At 36.3% G+C, this 19,031-nt stretch overlaps 2 protein-coding genes across 3 annotated transcripts in view; both read left to right on the top strand.

Moving 5' to 3' along the window:
• Wdr49 (WD repeat domain 49) overlaps positions 1-1,421 on the top strand; it is a 113,883-nt gene extending 112,462 nt beyond the window's left edge. Inside the window, exon 20 of the mRNA XM_013016147.1 lies at positions 545-1,421. Coding sequence (XP_012871601.1) covers positions 545-675 — 131 coding nt within the window. The 3' untranslated portion in view covers positions 676-1,421. The remainder of the gene's footprint in view (positions 1-544) is intronic.
• Positions 1,422-6,886: 5,465 nt separating this feature from the next.
• The window catches only part of Serpini2 (serpin peptidase inhibitor, clade I (pancpin), member 2), a 29,901-nt gene continuing 17,756 nt past the window's right edge, over positions 6,887-19,031 (top strand). The window contains exons 1-4 of one of the 2 annotated variants that reach the window (XM_013016268.1): positions 6,887-6,974; positions 10,513-10,774; positions 17,292-17,522; positions 18,818-19,012. In XM_013016268.1, coding sequence (XP_012871722.1) covers positions 10,528-10,774; positions 17,292-17,522; positions 18,818-19,012 — 673 coding nt within the window. In that variant the 5' untranslated portion in view covers positions 6,887-6,974; positions 10,513-10,527. Of the gene's footprint in view, positions 6,975-7,065; positions 7,224-10,512; positions 10,775-17,291; positions 17,523-18,817; positions 19,013-19,031 lie in introns of those variants that run through there. The other variant, XM_013016267.1, reaches the window with a different exon arrangement.

The raw sequence follows: 19,031 nt of genomic DNA, 5'->3' as shown, positions 1-19,031 counted from the left end.
TTCCTTCCTTCCTTCCTTCCTTCCTTCCTTCCTTCCTTCCTTCCTTCCTTCCTTCCTCTATAGCCAAAGATTCCTACATCTTATATACAAGGAGGTGATTGCACAGGTATGTATTTAGTCAGACAGATGCTCATACTGTGTTTGGTTATTTGAATTGTCTATGTCAATACAGAATAATTTGTTCTTGACTTTTTTTTACAAGTTCTTGGTAACTATTAAATAGACTATAAAACAAACAAACAATACCCATAGAAAATATAAGCTTCTTTAGTCCTTAGTACTCAAATAGCAAAGCTCTGTCATGATACAAAAGCATAATATAACAAGCATTGTTAAGTATTAACTTTTCAAGGCAAACCAAAATAAAATGAAAAGCAGAAGCTAAAAAATGTTCTCTAATACACACACTCTTGTTTTTAGAAGTATAGCTTTTTTTCTTTCTTTTGAGAAAATAGTAAATTTGAGAATCTTCTCCATATTATTTCATTTAATTGAGGCTCTTACCAAATGTAATTTACTTTTCATTTCCTTCATCATTTTGTAGCTTTGAAAGCAGTATTTGATGAGAAAAACCTGTTCCCCAAAGAAATTCTGGATCGTGAAAGAAAAGCCAAGCAATTATGTGAGGAAACAAGTTGTGAAGTGAAGATAAAAAGAAATAAGAAGCAATTATAATTAAAAGAAAAATAAACATTTCATTGGTACACAAAGCACGTACATAAAATGTGGAACCAGAATCAAGACTCCAGTCCTTTCTTTTCCTGTGCATTTGAGTTTCTGGAAGCTTCACATTCAGAAGATACCTGGTGCATTCATTGCTTTCTCAGAATTCTTAACACAAACGCCACTGGATTGAAGAAAGGGGAATGCCAATTTCCTATCCCAAATATTTCAATGTGAACAATAGACAAAATAACCTATCCTGTGGCCCTTCTAATTGCTTCCATAGACAAATGGCTTGATCCTTTTTACTATGACAAATCTGCATTCAAATGCATAGAAAGCATTGATGGTGAATATCTCAAATTTTGAAGAAGGCAGTCTTTTCACCATCTTTCTACTTTCTGGAATTAAAAAGAATGACTCTGATAATGCCCATTAGAGCTTGGCAAAGCAGCATTTCTAGCATACTTTGTTTTAATTATACAAGTTCACAAAGTGCAGTGTGATAATTTGATACCAATGTACAAGATGCAATGACCAAATCAGGATTGTTAACTTATCTCTTTGATCACTGTGCTCAAGACTAGCAATCAATCAACTACCCCTGTAGTGAACCTTGCAACCATCCATTAACAGCAACTTTGTCTATCAAATTAATTTATGTGTATACCACTCAGATCATAAGATGATGTGGCCAGGAATAAGCCAATGGCATAGATTGTTACTTGGGCTTATTAAGATCAATGTGTGTGTGTGTGTGTGTGCTCACGCATGCGTGCACGTGCACTCCTCCTGGGGCTTAAACTCAGGGCTTGTGTTCTGTCCCTGAGCTATTGTGCTCAAGGTGAATGCTTTACCACCTGAGCCATAGTTTCTGGATTTTTGGTGGTTAATTGAAGATTAGTCTTATGGACATTCCTGCTTGAGCTACCCTTGAACCGCGATCCTCAGATCTCAGCCTTCTGAGTAGCTAGGAATACAGGTGTGAGCCACTGGCTTTTGGCTCTTTGAACATTTTAAAAGTTTTATTAACATGTAATAATTGCATATGTCCATGTAACTGACATTTTGATATACACATATATGGTGTGAACTACTAATAATTTTTACTGATGAATATGATCTCTACCTTTATATTTTGTTATATTGTTCATTATAAGTAAGTTTGATAGTACAATTAGAGAGGTTCTGGTATCATCTAATGGACTTCCTACATGGGTATTCAAGTGGGGAAAACTTGGATCTGAGACTCACTACTTACTCATGTTGACCCACTTGTTTTTTTGTATGTAACATTTTCTATGAAACTAGTATTAGTGTAGAAAACTTAGCAAATTCATCTTCTGCTTCTTCAGTGAATTAGCATATATTTATATTTTAAAGAGCCTTCCAAAAATATTTGTTGTTTAGAAGAAACCTGTAATAACATATGCTATTAAAATAAATGATTGACAATAGGTAAGGTTCTACTTAGAATAGAAACACAAAAGTTCAATGCATTTGAAGTTCACAATAATCACACACACACACACATACACACACACACACACACACACACACACACACATTGAAATCTGACGTTTTAATACAAAAGAGGATTTCTCAATAAACACCAGCAGAGTTGAGTTGAATCTGGGTCCATTTCCCTCTTGAGATTTCTCTTTATTATATGCCCACTCCATTCTCATTGAGATTATTTTAATGGAAGGAATTCTAGCAGTAGGATCTCCAGCATCAGTAGAGCCACTGTTTTGGTCTGTGAGAGGGTAGTAGTGGAAAGATTTTTCCAAAAGATAGTTGCCTAGGCCATCATATTTAAGTGCATCTGAGTCAGCACTTTGACTTCTATGTATATTGCTTTTCCTCCTCAATGGATGACTATCATATGTGGGAAGATATAGGAAATATGTTTTTGTGTGTATGTTGTCAAGAGGTTGTTCTTTGGGAGGAAGAAATATATACTATAGTGCTCAAGTGTATAGAACCTGCTTGCAACTTACCCTCAAATGATTCAGAAAATATAATAATAATAATATTAATAATAAATAATACATAAACACATTAAGGTGTCTATCTACCATTTATCATCTGTCAGTCATTAGCTATAAAGGATTGATATGTAGAATATACAAATGTGAATGGAACAACTGGGGAAATTGAGAGAGAAGACATAGAGGAATTAGTTCTTTGTGTTCTATCTATAATTTCTAGGTAAAATTTTAAATATTTCACTGTGGGTCATGTTTAAAAGTTTACCTCAGATAAAGCATTCCATGAAAGTAGGAACTAACTCTTTTCACAAAGTATTGGAGAGAATTCGTCCTCTGAATGGGAGGTTTGAGTGGCTAATTCATCATTCCAAACTCAGGAAAATGAGTTATGAATCATAGTTTAGTGATAGCAAAATAGAATGAAATTGTACTCACGGTTCCATAAATTTAAAGCAATATTAAGATGTCATAAATATATATTAAACTGGAACCAATAGCTCACACCTGTAACCCTGTTAGTCAGGAGAGTAAGATCTGAGAATCATAATTCAAAGCCAATCTGTGAAAAAAAGTTTCCAAGATTCTGTCTGACATGTAGTTCAAGTAGTTGAGCACCAGCCTAGAGTGGAAAAGCCAAGTGAGAGTACCAAGTTCTGAGTTCAAGCCTCATAACAGGCATAAGGCAACATGCATTTAGTGAAGGCTCTTTTATGCATCCATCCACCCATCTGTCCGTCCACCTGTCCATCCATCCATCCACCCATCCATCATCTGATTCTGGGAAAAAGATGAAAAGGACTGTTTGGATATCAGACCTTTGCCTATAAATAAGACACACTTATTCTTTTTTAATTAAGTTTTTATTGTGAAAAAACTGTACAAAGGGGTTACAGTTACATGAGCAAAGTAATGAGTACATTTCTTATCCAGCATTGTTGCCTCCTCCTTTGTTTTTCCCCTACATCCCTTCCCTCCCACCTCCTCAGCTACCCCCCCCCAAATTGTAAAGTTTATTTTGCGACATAGTGTCTTGTACATCTCATTGTTACAATAGGTCAACCTGTACTCATATTTAAATAATTTGTTTTTTCCCTTCCCTTCCCAAATTATACCAACATCAAATACAGTGAAAACGGATTATACCGTGGGGGAGGGACATACAAAGCAACAATACATTAGAAACAATAGCAAGGAAGAAAAAATAAACCACTGCATCCCTATCTTGTGGTTCATTTTGCTTAACATCATCTTATCTGACCTTTCTGCTTGTCTCAGACATATACTAGTTATTGCAAATAAGGGAACCCATGGACCTATGTTTCTTTGGGCCTGGCTTACTTCAATTAATATAATTTTTCCAAGTCTTTCCATTTCCTAACAAATGGGGCAATGTCATTCTTTCTGATGAAGGCATAGAATTCCATTGTGTATATATACCACATTTTCTTGATCCATTCATCTACTGAGGGTCATCTGGGTTGGTTCCATATCGTAGCAATAAACATAGTTGTGCTGGAAGCTTTAGTATGGTCTTGTTTGTGATCATTCGGGTAAATGCCCAGAAATGGGATTGCTGGATCATAGGGGAGCTCTATGAAGACACACTTATTCTTCCCTTAGTTATCTTGAGTTCAGCCATATAAAATGTCATGGTTTATAAAGAAAAGATTGAATGAGCTCATTAGTTTCTTCTGGTATAATTTGGAAGTTATTTCACTAGACATATTTTCCTCTTTACACCTGTTTGAAGTTATGAGTCTTAAATATTTTTTTTTGGTCCAGTCATGAGGCCTGAACTCTGGGCCTGGGCACTGTCCCTCAGCTCTTCAGCTCAAGGCTAGCACTCTACCACTTGAGCCACAGTGCCATTCGGGCTTTTTTTTTCTGCTTATGTGGTGCTGAGGAATCGAACCCAGGGCCTCATGCATGCAAGGCAAGCACTCTACCACTGAGCCGTCTTCCCAGCCCCGAGTCTTAAATATTCTGATTCATATAGACAGACCTCCTTCTAGTCTGTCGGCTACGTGTTCAAAGATTACGGTGTGTATAACTCCAACTTCATACTTAATTAACTAAGGAGCCCCTTCTAAGAAAAGAATTAAGAAGTGTTGTCTTATAAGTATACGTAAATGATTTGAATAGATGCTTTAAAGTTATGAATACCTCTTAGTAATACTACTCCTAATTGTGCTAAGCAGGTAGCAGAGGCTCACTTGTCAACATCTAATAGAGCTGGAGATGTAATAAACTGTTTTTGAAATAAACATGTAGATTCATTTATTTAAGACCAATTTTTCTACAGTGAAAAGAGCTTGTCACATTAAAGTAGAATGTGTCATGATTTTTCAATACTTGTTTGTAGGATGTAGATTTTCAGTGAGCATAAATTAACCTTTTTTTCCTTTTCAGTATATTTCCCTCTTATCACTCAAAATATGGAACAAACTGACAGAGATAAATTGGGTGAAATTAGTCCATGCTCCAGTGGAAATTTAACCTTTACATTCTTTCTAGATGTATGCCTCTGCTTTATCATTTAGAATTAAGAACATTTTTTTACTTTAAAAACATATCAAATGTTAAAAATAAAAGTGATGGTTTCATTAGTGTAACACCTGGCTTTTCTTTAATATGTGTATGTGTGTGTGTGTGTGTGTGTGTGTGTGTCTGTAAATGTACATTTACCGATGCATGTAGTTACAATAGGGGTAATGATGCTGATAAAATTTATACAAAGACACTTTGGTTCTTGCAATTTTTATTTTTTTCTAGGAGCAAAATAGAGGAGAAAGAGATTTGTGAAAATATTTTAAAGTTTTTCAGTAATATTTTATGGACAATTGTGACATTTTAAAAAGCTTAAAGAATAAGGATAAATTGATGTTTGTTGGTTTTACACTCCCTAAAATTTGCATATTCCTTGAACTTCTCTAATATAAGGTCTGTACAGGAGCACTTCATTAAGTAGCCTTAATAAGCGTGGCACCATCTGTAATCTGGGCTACTCAGGAGACTGAGATCTGAGGACTGAGGTTCGAAGATAGCCAGGGCTGAAAAGTTCTTGAGTATCTTTTCCAGTTACCTACCAAAAAACTGAAAGTGTACTGGTGGCTGAAGTGACAGAGTGCCAGCTGTGAATAAAAAAGCCAAGTGACAATGTGAGGCCCTGAGTTCAAATTTCAGTACCAGAATAAATACCAATTAATTAGAAGATGACCGTCAATAGTGGCCCTCATGTTTCTCAGTCCTGTCATTAAGGAAGGGCCCTATTTGAACACTTACAAGGGTTAACAGCATCCTTGAAAAGGGCTTTTGAAATGTATACATTGATTTTATTTCTTTTGTATAAATTTAGCAGAAATAAAATAGACACATTTATTTGATTGAGGTCAGAACAGATTTTCCATTTCAGAGATCACTGGTGGCTAAAATAATCTGCTCAATTTTTGATTGCCACTAAAGTGACTGATTCTGACTACAAAATGTGATAAAAGCATGCTTCCCCCCCCCCATTAACAGCCCATTTGGAGAGAAAACCATATAGAATTGTGAAGTGCACATAGAAGCAATACCAATGTGTGTTATCAAGTTACTTATGTTAATGGCATTATCCTGATATAATTTGGTGAATAAATTATCTCAATCTGGTCTTTTTTCCAAACAAAAAGAATGTATATTATACTATATATAACATGTGGTATATACAATATTATACATACTTAATACATATATAAATTATATATTAACATCCATCTCCCTTTACTAAAAATTCCAGTGAGGAATTCTCTCCACAGTGAAGTCTGATTGTTGTATAATTTGATAAATTGTTGCGAACTCTGTAAATGAGACAGCAATTTGTCTCTGCAGTGTGAGCTTGATTTAGCTTTATTCTTTTCCTCGCAGGCATCCTGGAATATTTATGATAGAGAACATTGGTAATCTGATGTGGATGTTCTAAGAGAGACAAAAAGAACTTAATTACCAGCCAATTTACAACCGCTGGTGCATTCTTCCATATTCTGTTTCTGTCTTTAAAAGGAAGTCAAGTAACAAAGGAGAAAATAATATAAATTTAATGATATTCTATTGTTTTCTTTCTCAATTCTTTCATGTTTCACTGTTGATCATTAACTTGCTCATTTTAGTCATTATGTACAAATCTCGTGAACACCTGCTCCGATTCTGGACAAATTAATCAAGCCACATTCAAGATAAGCAGAGTTGGCCTTGATTGATAAAGTGTTCCACCGACAGATGTTCACTTTTAAGCACACATTTTAGTTATTATATTCCAGCAAATAATCAGAAGCTAATTGAGGGGTAAGTACCTTAAAATTGAGTAGGTTGTGGATGAAGTATGTAGGTAGTAAAATTGGTTGTGCGTATTTAGTTGAGGAATGGAATTTCATTTCACTTTGGTGCCAAAATCATTTGGATATATTAAATTAACACATGGCTTTAATTCTCCTTCACTATAAACTGTAAGTCAAATTCTTATGGAACTTTTCATCAGATTGTTTAGTTCCCAGTACTTTGTCTTTCTGAGGAGCGATGATCCAAACCAGGATGGTAAGTAAACATTTCAATGCAATTATTTGTCTGAGGTTATATTTTATTTTATTTATTTTTTTCTTAGTATATATTTTTATTGTAAAGATTCTGTACAGAGGGGTTATAGTTACATGAGCAAGGTAATGAGTCCATTAGGGAGGTGGGAGGGAAAGAAGAGTAGGGGGAATAAACAACAAAAAGAGATATTACATTTTGTTAAGTGCTTATAGATGTGCGTGGACAACTTAAATGTAAATTTTAACTTTGAAAATTATTGACAGTATGATATGGTTTATTATCCTACTGTTTAGTATCCTAAAGAAGCTCCTGATGGATCTCCACTTGATTTCAAATTACTTGCAACATTTTGATTACTTACATAGCTACAAACAGATATTCTAGTCAGTAATATTCTGAGAAATTGAGTATATCTGAACATGAGGATAGATATTTATTTTGCCCATAAGAGCTCCTTTAGCATCACCCTCTCCTAACCCAATGTATTGATTTAATCATTAATAAAATATCATTAATAAAAATGGATAATTTAGCTGATATTTACAATTTATCAACACATTAGTTTCTACCCTGGAATTGGATTGCATTTTGTTTTTTCCCCTTTACTAAATGTATGTTTAAATAAATAGAGTTTAACTACATATAATAAAAATAATCAGACACATCTAAATATGATTTCACAGGTTAGTTTTATAGATCACTTGACTATGAGTGATCTTTAGACCTAATGGTGGTTCTTAGTAATTCTTACACAAATTATGGATCTCATTGGCCCAATGGGTTTAAAACACTAGAAATGTACTTCTCCATTTCTTTAAATCTATAGTACACTATTCTTAATATTTTAACTTCACCCTATTAAGGGATTACTTCCTAGTAGTTATTAGCATGTTTTATTTGTAAAATAAAATTAAAATTCATGAGGACTCAGTGATCTTATTACAAAACAAATTTGGCTCAATTCTCAGGTGGTTGAATTTTCTATTTATTTTACCAAGGTGTTCCCATATGAGTCAATTATGCTTTCCACTTGTTGCTATTCTCATATGTAATTGCTTTGTCAGATTGTCATTTGCATTTTCAAATTGTTTTATTTTTCTTTTACTATGATTATAACATTTGTGTTTGATGATCTTTTGTTCCTTTGCATCTTTTTGAGACTTCTTCTGTCTTCCTTTGTAAATATATGAAATAGGCTTCAGGATCCATTGCCCAAGAGAAGTGAGATTCCACACCAAGTAAAAAACTTACTGTAGGGGCTGGGAAGGTGGCTCAGTGGTAGAGCGCTTGCCTTGCATGCCTGAGGCCCTGGGTTCGATTCCTCAGCACCACATAAGCAAAAAGAAAATAAGCCGGAAGTGGCACTGTGGCTCAAGTGGTAGAGCACTAGCCTTGAGCTGAAGAGCTGAGGGACAGCGCCCAGGCCCAGAGTTCAGGCCCCATGACCGGACCCAATAAAAAACAAAAAACAAAAACTTACTGTAAAGTCATCCCAATTGTTCGGGTTACTTAGAATGCACTAACTTTGTAATATTATGTACTCAAAATTACCTGGAGTGTACTTGTTTTTACTCCATTTCTGTTACTAAAACTATAAATCTATTTAGTGTATCATTTAAAGTTTTCCTTGAAATTAGATTAATAGATATCTCACTTAAAGCTTTGGGGAAAGATAGAGAGAAGCACGTGCTTAGAAATAACACTGCCATAGAATTCCATTGTGTATATATACCACATTTTCTTAATCCATTCATCTACTGAGGGGCATCTGGGTTGGTTCCATATCGTAGTTATGGTAAATAATGCTGCAATAAACATAGTTGTGCTGGTAGCTTTAGTATGGTCTTGTTTGTGATCATTTGGGTAAATGCCCAAAAGTGGGATTGCTGGGTCATAGGGGAGCTCTATGTGGCGTCTTTTGAGGAACCTCCATACTGCTTTCCAAATTGGTTGAACAAGTTTACACTCCCACCAACAATGCAATAGGATTCCCTTCATGTCCACATCCCCTCCAACATCTGTTGTTATTAGAGTTCTTCATGATAGCCATTCTAACTGGGGTGAGGTGGTATCTCAATGTTGTTTTGATTTGCATTTCTTTTATGGCTAGAGAGGATGAGCATTTCTTCATGTGTCTATTAGCCATCCTTCTTTCCTCTTCAGAGAAGTTTCTCTGTAAGTCTTTAGCCCACTTGTTTATTGGGCAGTTGTTTCTTTGAGGATTTGTTGTTGGGCAATTACCCCATTTGTTAGGAAATGGAAAAAACTGGAAAAAAATATGTTAAGTGAAGTAAGCCAGGCCCAAAGAAACATAGGTCCCGTGGTTTCCCTTATTTGCAATAACTAATATATGTCTGAGACATGCAGAAAAGGTCAGATAAATTGATGTTAGGCAAAATGAACCCCAAGATAAGGACTCAAGTGATTTTTCTTTCTTGCTATTATTTCTAATGTATTTATAAGGTGATATTTTTTGTTACTTTGTATATCCCTCTCCCACAGTATTACCCCTGCTTTCACTGTATTTGATGTTGGTATAATTTGGGGAGGGGAAGGGAAAAAACAAATTGTTTAAATAGGGATAAAGGTGGACCCATTGCAACAATGAACTGTACAAGACATTATGTTGAGAAATGAACTTTACAACTTTGGCATGGGGGAGGGGATGGAAGGGAAGGGATGGGAGGGGAAAAACAGGGGAGGAGGCAACAATGCTTGATGAGAAATGTACTCATTACCTTGATCATGTAGTTGTAACCCCTCTGTACCGTATTTTCACAACAAAAAATTAATAAAAAAGAAAAAAATTGCCATTCATTCTTAATATTATAGAATTATTATTTCAGGTGTTATTTTAAGAAACTGAAAATGTGTCAGACACTATTTTTTTTTTTGTCAGTTGTGGGGCTTGAACTCTGGGTCTGGGCGCTGTCCCTCAGCTCTTCAGCGCCACTTCCGGTTTTCTGAGTGGTTTATTGGAGATAAGTCTCCTAGACTTTCCTGCCCTGGCTGGCTTTGAACTTCGATCCTCAGATCTCAGCCTCCTGAGTAGCTAGGATTACAGGCGTGAGCCACTGGCTGGCTCAGACACTACGTTTTGAAGGAAGAGTATTGAAAAATACTAGTATCATAGGAGAGTTTCTATCATAGGAGTGTGCTTAGTCAGAAAGCTGGCAATTGGGAGTTTTCCTGGGGTAATATGTTATGAGACAGAAAGTTCTAGTAGAGGAAAATTCTTCTGAGTTCAGTATGAGAAACTTAATCTTGAATTCTCCTAACTTTTAAACAGCAGGCAGAAGTCAACATGGATAAGATCTTGTGGTACAGCTTTCTGTTGATTTCTTCTGGAAGTCAAGCCTCAAGAACCTGGGCTCAAAGGAACATGGAATTCGCAGTGGATCTTTATCAGGCAATTTGCTTATCTCACGACAACAATATTGTCTTTTCCCCTCTTGGAGCAACTGTCCTTCTGGGAATGGTGCAACTGGGGGCAAAAGGAAAAGCACAGCTGCAGATAAGACAAACTTTGAAACTTCCAGAAATCTCAACTGGTGAGACTTGCATGCAACTATTAATAGCAGATAAGATGCCCTTGTTTTTGTATGTTTTTATTGTAAAAATGCTGTACAGGGGTTACAGTGACATGAGTAAGGTAATGAGTACATTTCTTATTGAGCATTGTTGCCGCCTTTGTTTTCCCCCTACTACCCCTTCCCTCCCACCTCTACAACTACCCGCCCCCAGAAGTTGTAACACCAGAAGTTGTAAAGTTCGTTTTCAACATAGTGCCTTGTACATCACATTGTTACAATGGGTCAACCTGTATCCTTATTTAAGCATTTTGTTTTTTCCCTTCCCCTCCCCAAACTAGAGAAATCATAGAACTTGAACAAGGGAAAAACATCACCGAAAGTCTAACAACAATATTAAATTAGAGAACTCCAAGTGTAAGTCATTTTTAGTCATTTGTACCCATTTCTCAGTGCAAATAAATTGTAAAGAAATCACTCAGCAGGGCATATGATGGCTCATGCCTATAATCCCAGCACTAAGGATGCTAAAGCAAGAGGATCATGAAACCGAGGCCAGTCTGGGCTACATAGTAAGACCTTGTCTCAGAAAACCCAACATAAACAAAAAAGAAATGAATATCCAGACAGATGCAGTCTTTGTATTTTCTGATGTGTTTGGTTTTGTCAGTGTTGACATTTGTGTTCTATGTCATTTAATGTTTACATATGTAATATACATGCATATTTTTTATTACCACATACTATGTTGTAATATATGTTGTGATTATCTGATATCATTAGAATGACACAAAATACTCTGTGTGTGTGTGTGTGTGTGTGTGTGTGTGTGTGTGTGTGTGTGTGTGCCAGTTCTGGGGCTTGAACTCTGCCTGTGAGCTGTTTTGCTCAAGGCTAGTATTCAATCACTTGATCTAAAGCTCCCCTTCTGGCTTTTTTTGGGTAGTGAATTGGAGATAAGAAACAGCCTGGGCTGGCTTCCAATCTTAATCCTCAGATCTCAGTCTTCCAAGTAGCTAGGATTACAGGTGTGAGCCACCAGTGCCTGACTTCAAAACACATTTCAAATCATTGTACTTAGTTTCTTTTTGTGGAGGTATATCACTTCCTAAGTCTCTCTTTTATAAGGTTGTTTCTTCCACTTGCATAAAAATAATGTGCTCCCACCCAACCAAGAGATCAAGCAAAACATTAATTCATGCCTTTAAGAGTTTATTGAATAGCTTCAAAGGGCAATTTGAAATGCACATTTAAATTACCCAGAAGCCTCTTGCTCATAGGAGTTGTTTTCGTAGGAGTCTTCCTGAGGCTCATATGGTAAGCAGAGTTTGCACCTGACATCCCATTTGAAAGATCTCCCAGACCATCTTCTGCTTTTGACTTTCACGGTGGTTGGCACTTTAATCTTTTACATTACTTCAAACCATAGAACTATCAAGAGGAGGCATGGGATTTTTGATTTGGGACTTCAGTTGCATTATCTATACATCACTTGAGTATATTTGCATTTAGCACAGAGTAACTCTGTTTAGGAATTTGATTTTCTGAAAATACTATCCACAAGATTTAAAAATAATCAGTTCATTTGTTAAAAATGTAGAGTTTGGAGACGTGGCTCAGGTGGCAGAACACCAGCTAATGAGCAAAGTGTCAGGTATGAAGTTTGAGTCCCAGTCTTGGAACAAAAAGAAAGAAAGAAAAAAAATTGTACAGAAAAAATTTGGTGGTTAGTGATTTGCAACCATTTCCCTCTGTGAATAATGAATAATAAGGTCACTGTATTCTGGATATATCTTGATTGATTTCAGCAAATCCTACATCACACACAAAACCATTTAAGTTACATGGCACCAGCTTGAAAACGAATTTAAGATATACAAATGAATGTAAAGATGAATCAAGTATAGCCTAGGAAAATTAAGAGCCTCTGAAATCAAAATTACATCAGATGGCTAGATTATAGAGAGAAACAGAAAGATGAAGGGCTATGGATTTTGAACACCATTGCCATTGTCATCATCATAACGATGCATCAAACATCCACATTGTGTAGCAGACTCTACTATGTGGATGTGTGTCATTTCGTTCTGTTGAGACTATGTCATCTCAATTAATATCTGTTTATGATAACTCTGTCAGGTAACTATGAATCTGCTCTATAAACATAAGCCCTTTGGCCAGAGATAATTGAAATAAGACATTCTGTGAGGCTTATAGACAATAAAATTAGTAGGAAAATAAATATGGTTTTCTTGAAAGAAAATGTATAGCAAATTAAACCTTAACCCTTCAATATTTTTAACAAAATTTACCAAAATAGTTCTCTATTATACCTTAACACATAGAGTTACAGAAGAAACATGCTAAAATACAACAGAGGTATATGCATTAAAAAATATGAAAAAGTAAAACTCCATGGAAATTAAAAGGACAAGCAATACAAATAAAGGGAAAGACAGAGGAAGTAGAATCGCAAAGGGAGGGTGGCTCAAGAGGTGAAGCCTTCATCCACTTGGTACAAGACCCAGTACCACCAAAGATCTGTGGAAAATACTGAGTGAATGTGAGGGAAAGAGATGGAATAAAGAAAAGGCTCAGACAGCCTGAAAAGGTAGAAGGGCTTTAGAGCGACAAAGGGTAGAACAGATCAACAGGAAATAGTATCTATATTGAACACTATATTGAAACCTAGGACAAAAGGAAAAATCAAAACATTGATCTTGCCTTTATTTTAAATTGTTATATTTTGTTCACCATAGTTTTGCATTAATCTTAAGTTACTAAAATGTTGCATTGCATGTTTGTATATCTTACTTGTTCATATGGCGGGAGGCAGTAGTGGGGTCTAGAGTGTGAATTGACCACTATCCCTAAACTTTTTATTTTTTTTGCACAAGGCTAGTGCTCTATCACTTGAGCCACAGCTCTGCTTTTGGCTTTTAGGTGATTAATTGAAGATAAGAGACTCATGGACTTTCCTTCCTGGGCTGGCTTTGACCTAGGATGCTCAGATCTCAGCCTCTTGAGTAGCCAGGATTACAGGTGTGAGCCACTAACATCTGGCTTGCTGATTTTTCCCCCCAGCATTTACTTAAGTTGTGTTTCTAAAGTGTCTTATTGACTTCCTTTAATCTGGGCAACTGACTTCAGTCCACTTCCAACTTTCAAAACCACAGTCAGTCCTGACTTTTGCCTTTTCCTGTTAGCCATCAGTTGTCACTGTCCTACTTTCCCATGTTAACTAAGCTTGGGTTATTCTGTGGGTCCGCAGGTGTGCACACTCAATGCTGGCCTTGGGAGGTTGTGTCCTCTTTTTCCTTTGGAGCAGTGGCGGAGCACCTGCTAGAGACTGCCTACTCCATCTTGCTGAAAATCAGATCATGCTCTGCTTTGCTTTCTCCTAACTAATCAATGGCCACATCATTAGCTCTTCTTTATTCCAAGAGAGCTATGAAAGAGATCCTGAATGGGTGATGTATCTCAATGGTGAAACACTTGTCTAGTATGAGTGAGGCTTTACATCAATCCCTACCCTAGCAATGAAGAAAGGAGGGGGAGTAGAGAACTTAGCATGAATTTGAATCCCAGCTTTCACCTCAATGATCTTGTAATTAACTGTATTTGTTCACTTCTCTAAATTAAAGATTCCTTCTCTTTTTAAAAGTAAGAGTTTACTGATTACATAGACCTTAAAATGATTACATAGACCTTAAAATGATTACATAGACCTTTTGGCTGAAATAATCTATTATCATTTTCTGATGAGCAGTATTCACCTCTTTGGGTCATTGACATAGACATTCAACTGGCCTTCACGCTCTTAGCAGTTTGGGGCATTTTCTGGAATGCTTGGTACCCTCAAACCAAGAGTCCCTCCTCATGATCTCTTGCTTCCATCACGGCTCTATTTCAGAAGTGAATGCTACTGCTTCCTATTGCTTATCAAGAGCCATACATATGGATTCTTTTCGATCGGTGCTAAATGAGGCTATTAGCTTATCAGTTTAATCCAATTTATAAGGCAGATCACTTTATATTGTCCTCCAAACTTGTGCTTCTTGGTGACAGTTTTTCATTGGACTTCCAAGTCCAGAGACTTATCAAGGGCAGCTGTTTGTCACTTAGATCTTAAGTATACGACATAAGCCTATTTGCTCTGACAAATGCGTTAGAGCTATTTTTTTCTCCTCTTTCTTTTATTCCTCTCCCACCCCCCCCCCGCCAGCCCTGTTTCTTCTGAGATGTTCATAAATTACAAATTTCTATAAAATTGGGTTCAAAATTTGTCACCTTGTTTCTGATCTGAAAATTAGTTTCAACTTCTGTTTCTGACCTTAATTAATTACTTTAGAGAAGCTTTACCATCTTTACTCAGAAAGTTTTCTCTGTAAACCCCCAATGACTGAGATACTTTTTCTCAAGCCTCAAATGGCAATAAATAATTGCATCTGGTATCATTATATCAACAAATAAAGCAGGTTAACTTTCTTCCTTTATATGAATTATTCTTTTTTGGAGGGGGGAGGGTCCGGTCGTGGAGCCTGAACTCTGGGCCTGGGCACTGTCCCTCAGCTCTTCAGCTGAAGGCTAGCGCTCTACCACTTGAGCCACAGTGCCACTTCCGGCATTTTTCTTTTTGCTTATGTGGTGCTGAGGAATCGAACCCAGGGCCTCATGCATGCAAGGCAAGTGCTCTACCACTGAGCCACCCTCCCAGCCCCTGAATTATTCTTGAGTTGGAAAAAATTGTAGAATTCAGGTCTAATCCTATAGAAGTATATTTCTATATTTAAAGTCTCTGATGTGGTTGTCTCTATGTCAGTGAATAAAATGTCTTGAAGTTTGAAATATAATGCAATACACCTGTCAAAACCTCCTATAAGGACATACAGATTGTACCCGTATAAGAACATCAGAACAGCCAGTAAGGTAGCAACTGAAATGTAGCCTCCACTCAGCTGCACAAGATATAGGAGCCCCAAAATGACAGCCTCTTTTTATGTAAGCTTATTGTCTATTGTTTTTTTTAAATTTTTATTGTGTCATTTAACAAAGCATAATACAATATATCTTGATCAATGTCACCACCTTCAACATTCTCATCCATCCCTCCCCTACCCACCTTTTCTATCACTCTTCTAAATGTTGTAGGATATACAATGAATTCTTAACTACTCTCTACCCCTCTTTTCCTCTTCATTTGTCTACCTCTTTCCCCATTGACCCTACCCCACACCTTTCAAGTATCCACTTGTTTTATTTTGTTGTATTTGTACCAAGATACCCTAAGGGATGCTTAAGCCCCATAAAAAAATGTGTTCACAAACACACCTATACACCTTATTTTCATTAGGTATCTATTAGCAATTTCCTCTCATCAATGAAAATATAATCCCTTTATACATCACCTTTATAATAGCAATAAAGTAAATTAACAAAAAAGAAATGTCCTTATTATCTGATTTATGTAACCCGTATCCCTCTGTACGTTACCTTTACATTGACAATAAAACAATTTAAAAAAGAGAAAGAAAGAGTTAGTAAGTAAGACATCACTTCAAGGTAATAAGGTTTATTCATGGAGTATCATTTAATGGTAGACAGTTGATGTTTTCTTCAATAGAGATTAACTTTAACTTATGAAAGTGGTATTTAATTGAAACTAAAATGAAGACTCTGAAAGAACTCATTATTTGAAAGTATCTGGGTTACTGATTGAGTATCATGTCAAAAGTCAAAGGTAAGTGAGAAATCTTTGTGGTTTGGAATGAGTTGGAAGCTAGTTGGGAAAGTATTGACATAGCTGTGTCCCAATCATATCCCTTGAGCACTGCGGTCACAAACATCCCACCGATAAATAACAGGCCAGTAGTGACTCTTTTAGCTGACGCTTGATTCATCTGGTTATTAGCTATAGTTGGAATAGTAAAAGATTTTCATTATTCCTTCAGAATGCCAAAATATATATGTTGTGAGACCAAACAAGAAGGCGAATCTGATTCTTACCTATCTCTAGAGAAAATTCTGTGGATTACTTGGTGCTCTTGAAGCCTGGACAGGAAAAGTTGCTCCAAGAGCAATTCTTTCTTAGGCTGAGATAAAAATTACTTTGGAAAGGGCCATCCATCACTGTCATACCCCCCCTCGACGTTCATTAATATTCCTCTTTCATGAATATCGCTTGTGCATAATATGATGCACAAAGAACGAGATGCTAAACTTAAATTTCTAGCAACTAAATCTGAGCTAACTCTAAACAAGGACTCTCCTTTAGCCAATAAATGCATATTCTTGTCTTCAGCAAATTTTACATTTCTGTGATCTTTCTTTTTTTCTTACATAAAAAGTCGATTTTCCTACAAAATCCATATTCTCCCAGAGATAGACACTTGGAATATTTATACTAAGTTAGGATTGTTAGTTATACCTATGAGTACAAAAATGTTTCTATGAATCAGCGATGCTTAGATAGCAAAGCTGAAAAGCTGTTGTTTTTATGTTGTTCAATATGTCAGTATACATTCTAATTATTTTTTAGGAGAAGAATTTTCTGCACTGAAGTCATTTTTCTCTGCCAGCTCAGAGAAAAAACAAGAATTTACATTTAATCTTGCCAGTGCCCTCTACCTTCAAGAAGGATTCTCAGTGAAGGAACAATATCTCCATGGCAACAAGGAGTTTTTTCAGAGTGCTACAGAACTGGTGGATTTTCTGGATGCAATAGCTTGTGCACAGACAATAAATACCTGGGTAGAAAGCAAAACAGATGGTAAAGTTTCCATTATCATTCCATCATTATTTTCCATTGTATCCCTGGCTTTTAATATCTTAAAGAATGACCAATTCTCCATTCACTAAGGATGAAAAGGATCAAATCTCCTCTTTAATGTCACTGTTAATTAAATTAATACTGACTTGGAAAACTAAGAGAAATTGTAAACTGCTTTAAAAAGTATGCTGTTTCTTTCACTATGTTTTTGAGAGGTTTCTATATTTAATTCAATACTTTTAATAATAATAATAGTCTCAGCCAAGCATTCATTTTTTGTTGAGGTATGAGCATTTTTGGCTAAGGGGAAGTTAAATCTGTCAATCCCAAATGTTTTCTTTCTCACAGATGCTGTCATTAATTAGCATGTTGGCATTGGGCACATTAATATTTACCAGTAAATGTTAAGTCCTATCAAAAACTTGTCAGTCTAGTCTGACCTTTAAATACAAGTTAGCAGAAATGCCCAAGTGACAAGTTAGCAGAAGTGCCCAAGAGAGAACTTATAAATGGAAGGTCAGGTAGATCTGAGTTCAAATGCTAGCAAGTTACATGTTAGACATCTCCTTGAAAATGTGGATACTAGGAAAATGTTCCAGGGTTACTAGAAGTTTTAATAGAAACAAATGTGAAGGTACAGAATACACCAGGCCCTTGATTAGCGGTGGTTTCTTTGCTTGATTATTCATTATGCTATAGCAACTTATGATCTTGTAGGATGTCACTGCTCATGCACAACTTTGGGAAACCCAAGTTGAGATGGGGTAGTGAGGTGTGCTTGCAAGGACTCCATAGGAGGGGTGCACCAGGTTTCATCCTGCTCATGATTCTTACCTTGGATACTGCTTGTTTAAGAAAAGAACCATACTAGCACACATTGTTTTTGCCCTTTTGGCTAAGTTTGGGTGAGCCATTAACCCTTCCAATATGGTAGACCTGCTAGATCACCTTGAAATGTAGTCTAGGTCAGTACCAGTAAACATGAAGAAAGAAATATTTGCTCTGCATTCTTTCTGGCTGAGAAACAATGGCTGCAACTAGCCTCAAACCCAGAATCCATTACTCTGCCCAAATTTGCTTAAACAATTTCATTATCTCCTGTTGACTCCTAGCACAATCCCATGTGCACCTATCTCTTAGTAAAATATTCAATAACAGCCTTTTCTTTCCTCTCAAAATGACTGGGGTTGTGTGATAAGGCACCTTACCTGAAATATTCCTGCCAAGACATTTTGCTTTCATTTATTCAAAGCAGTTCCACGGAGTCACAGTTGCATATTTCTTGCCCTTTCTAGGAAAAATTAAAAACCTGTTTTCAATGGGAGATTTTGGCCCTCTGACCCGCCTGGTCCTGGTGAATGTTATTTATTTCCAAGGGGACTGGAAACAGAAATTCAGAAAGGAAAACACGCAGCTGATGAATTTCACTAAGAAAGAGGGTTCTGCCATCAAAATTCCAATGATGACGGCTCAGTTGAGGACAAAACATGGTAAGATGAGAAGCTATCT

The sequence above is a fragment of the Dipodomys ordii genome, unplaced genomic scaffold (genome assembly GCF_000151885.1).
Source record: "Dipodomys ordii isolate 6190 unplaced genomic scaffold, Dord_2.0 Scaffold30, whole genome shotgun sequence".
Taxonomy (NCBI): Eukaryota; Metazoa; Chordata; class Mammalia; order Rodentia; family Heteromyidae; genus Dipodomys; species Dipodomys ordii.
The sequence above is the reverse complement of the archived record's forward strand: the minus strand, read 5'-3'. Positions and strand labels throughout refer to the sequence as shown.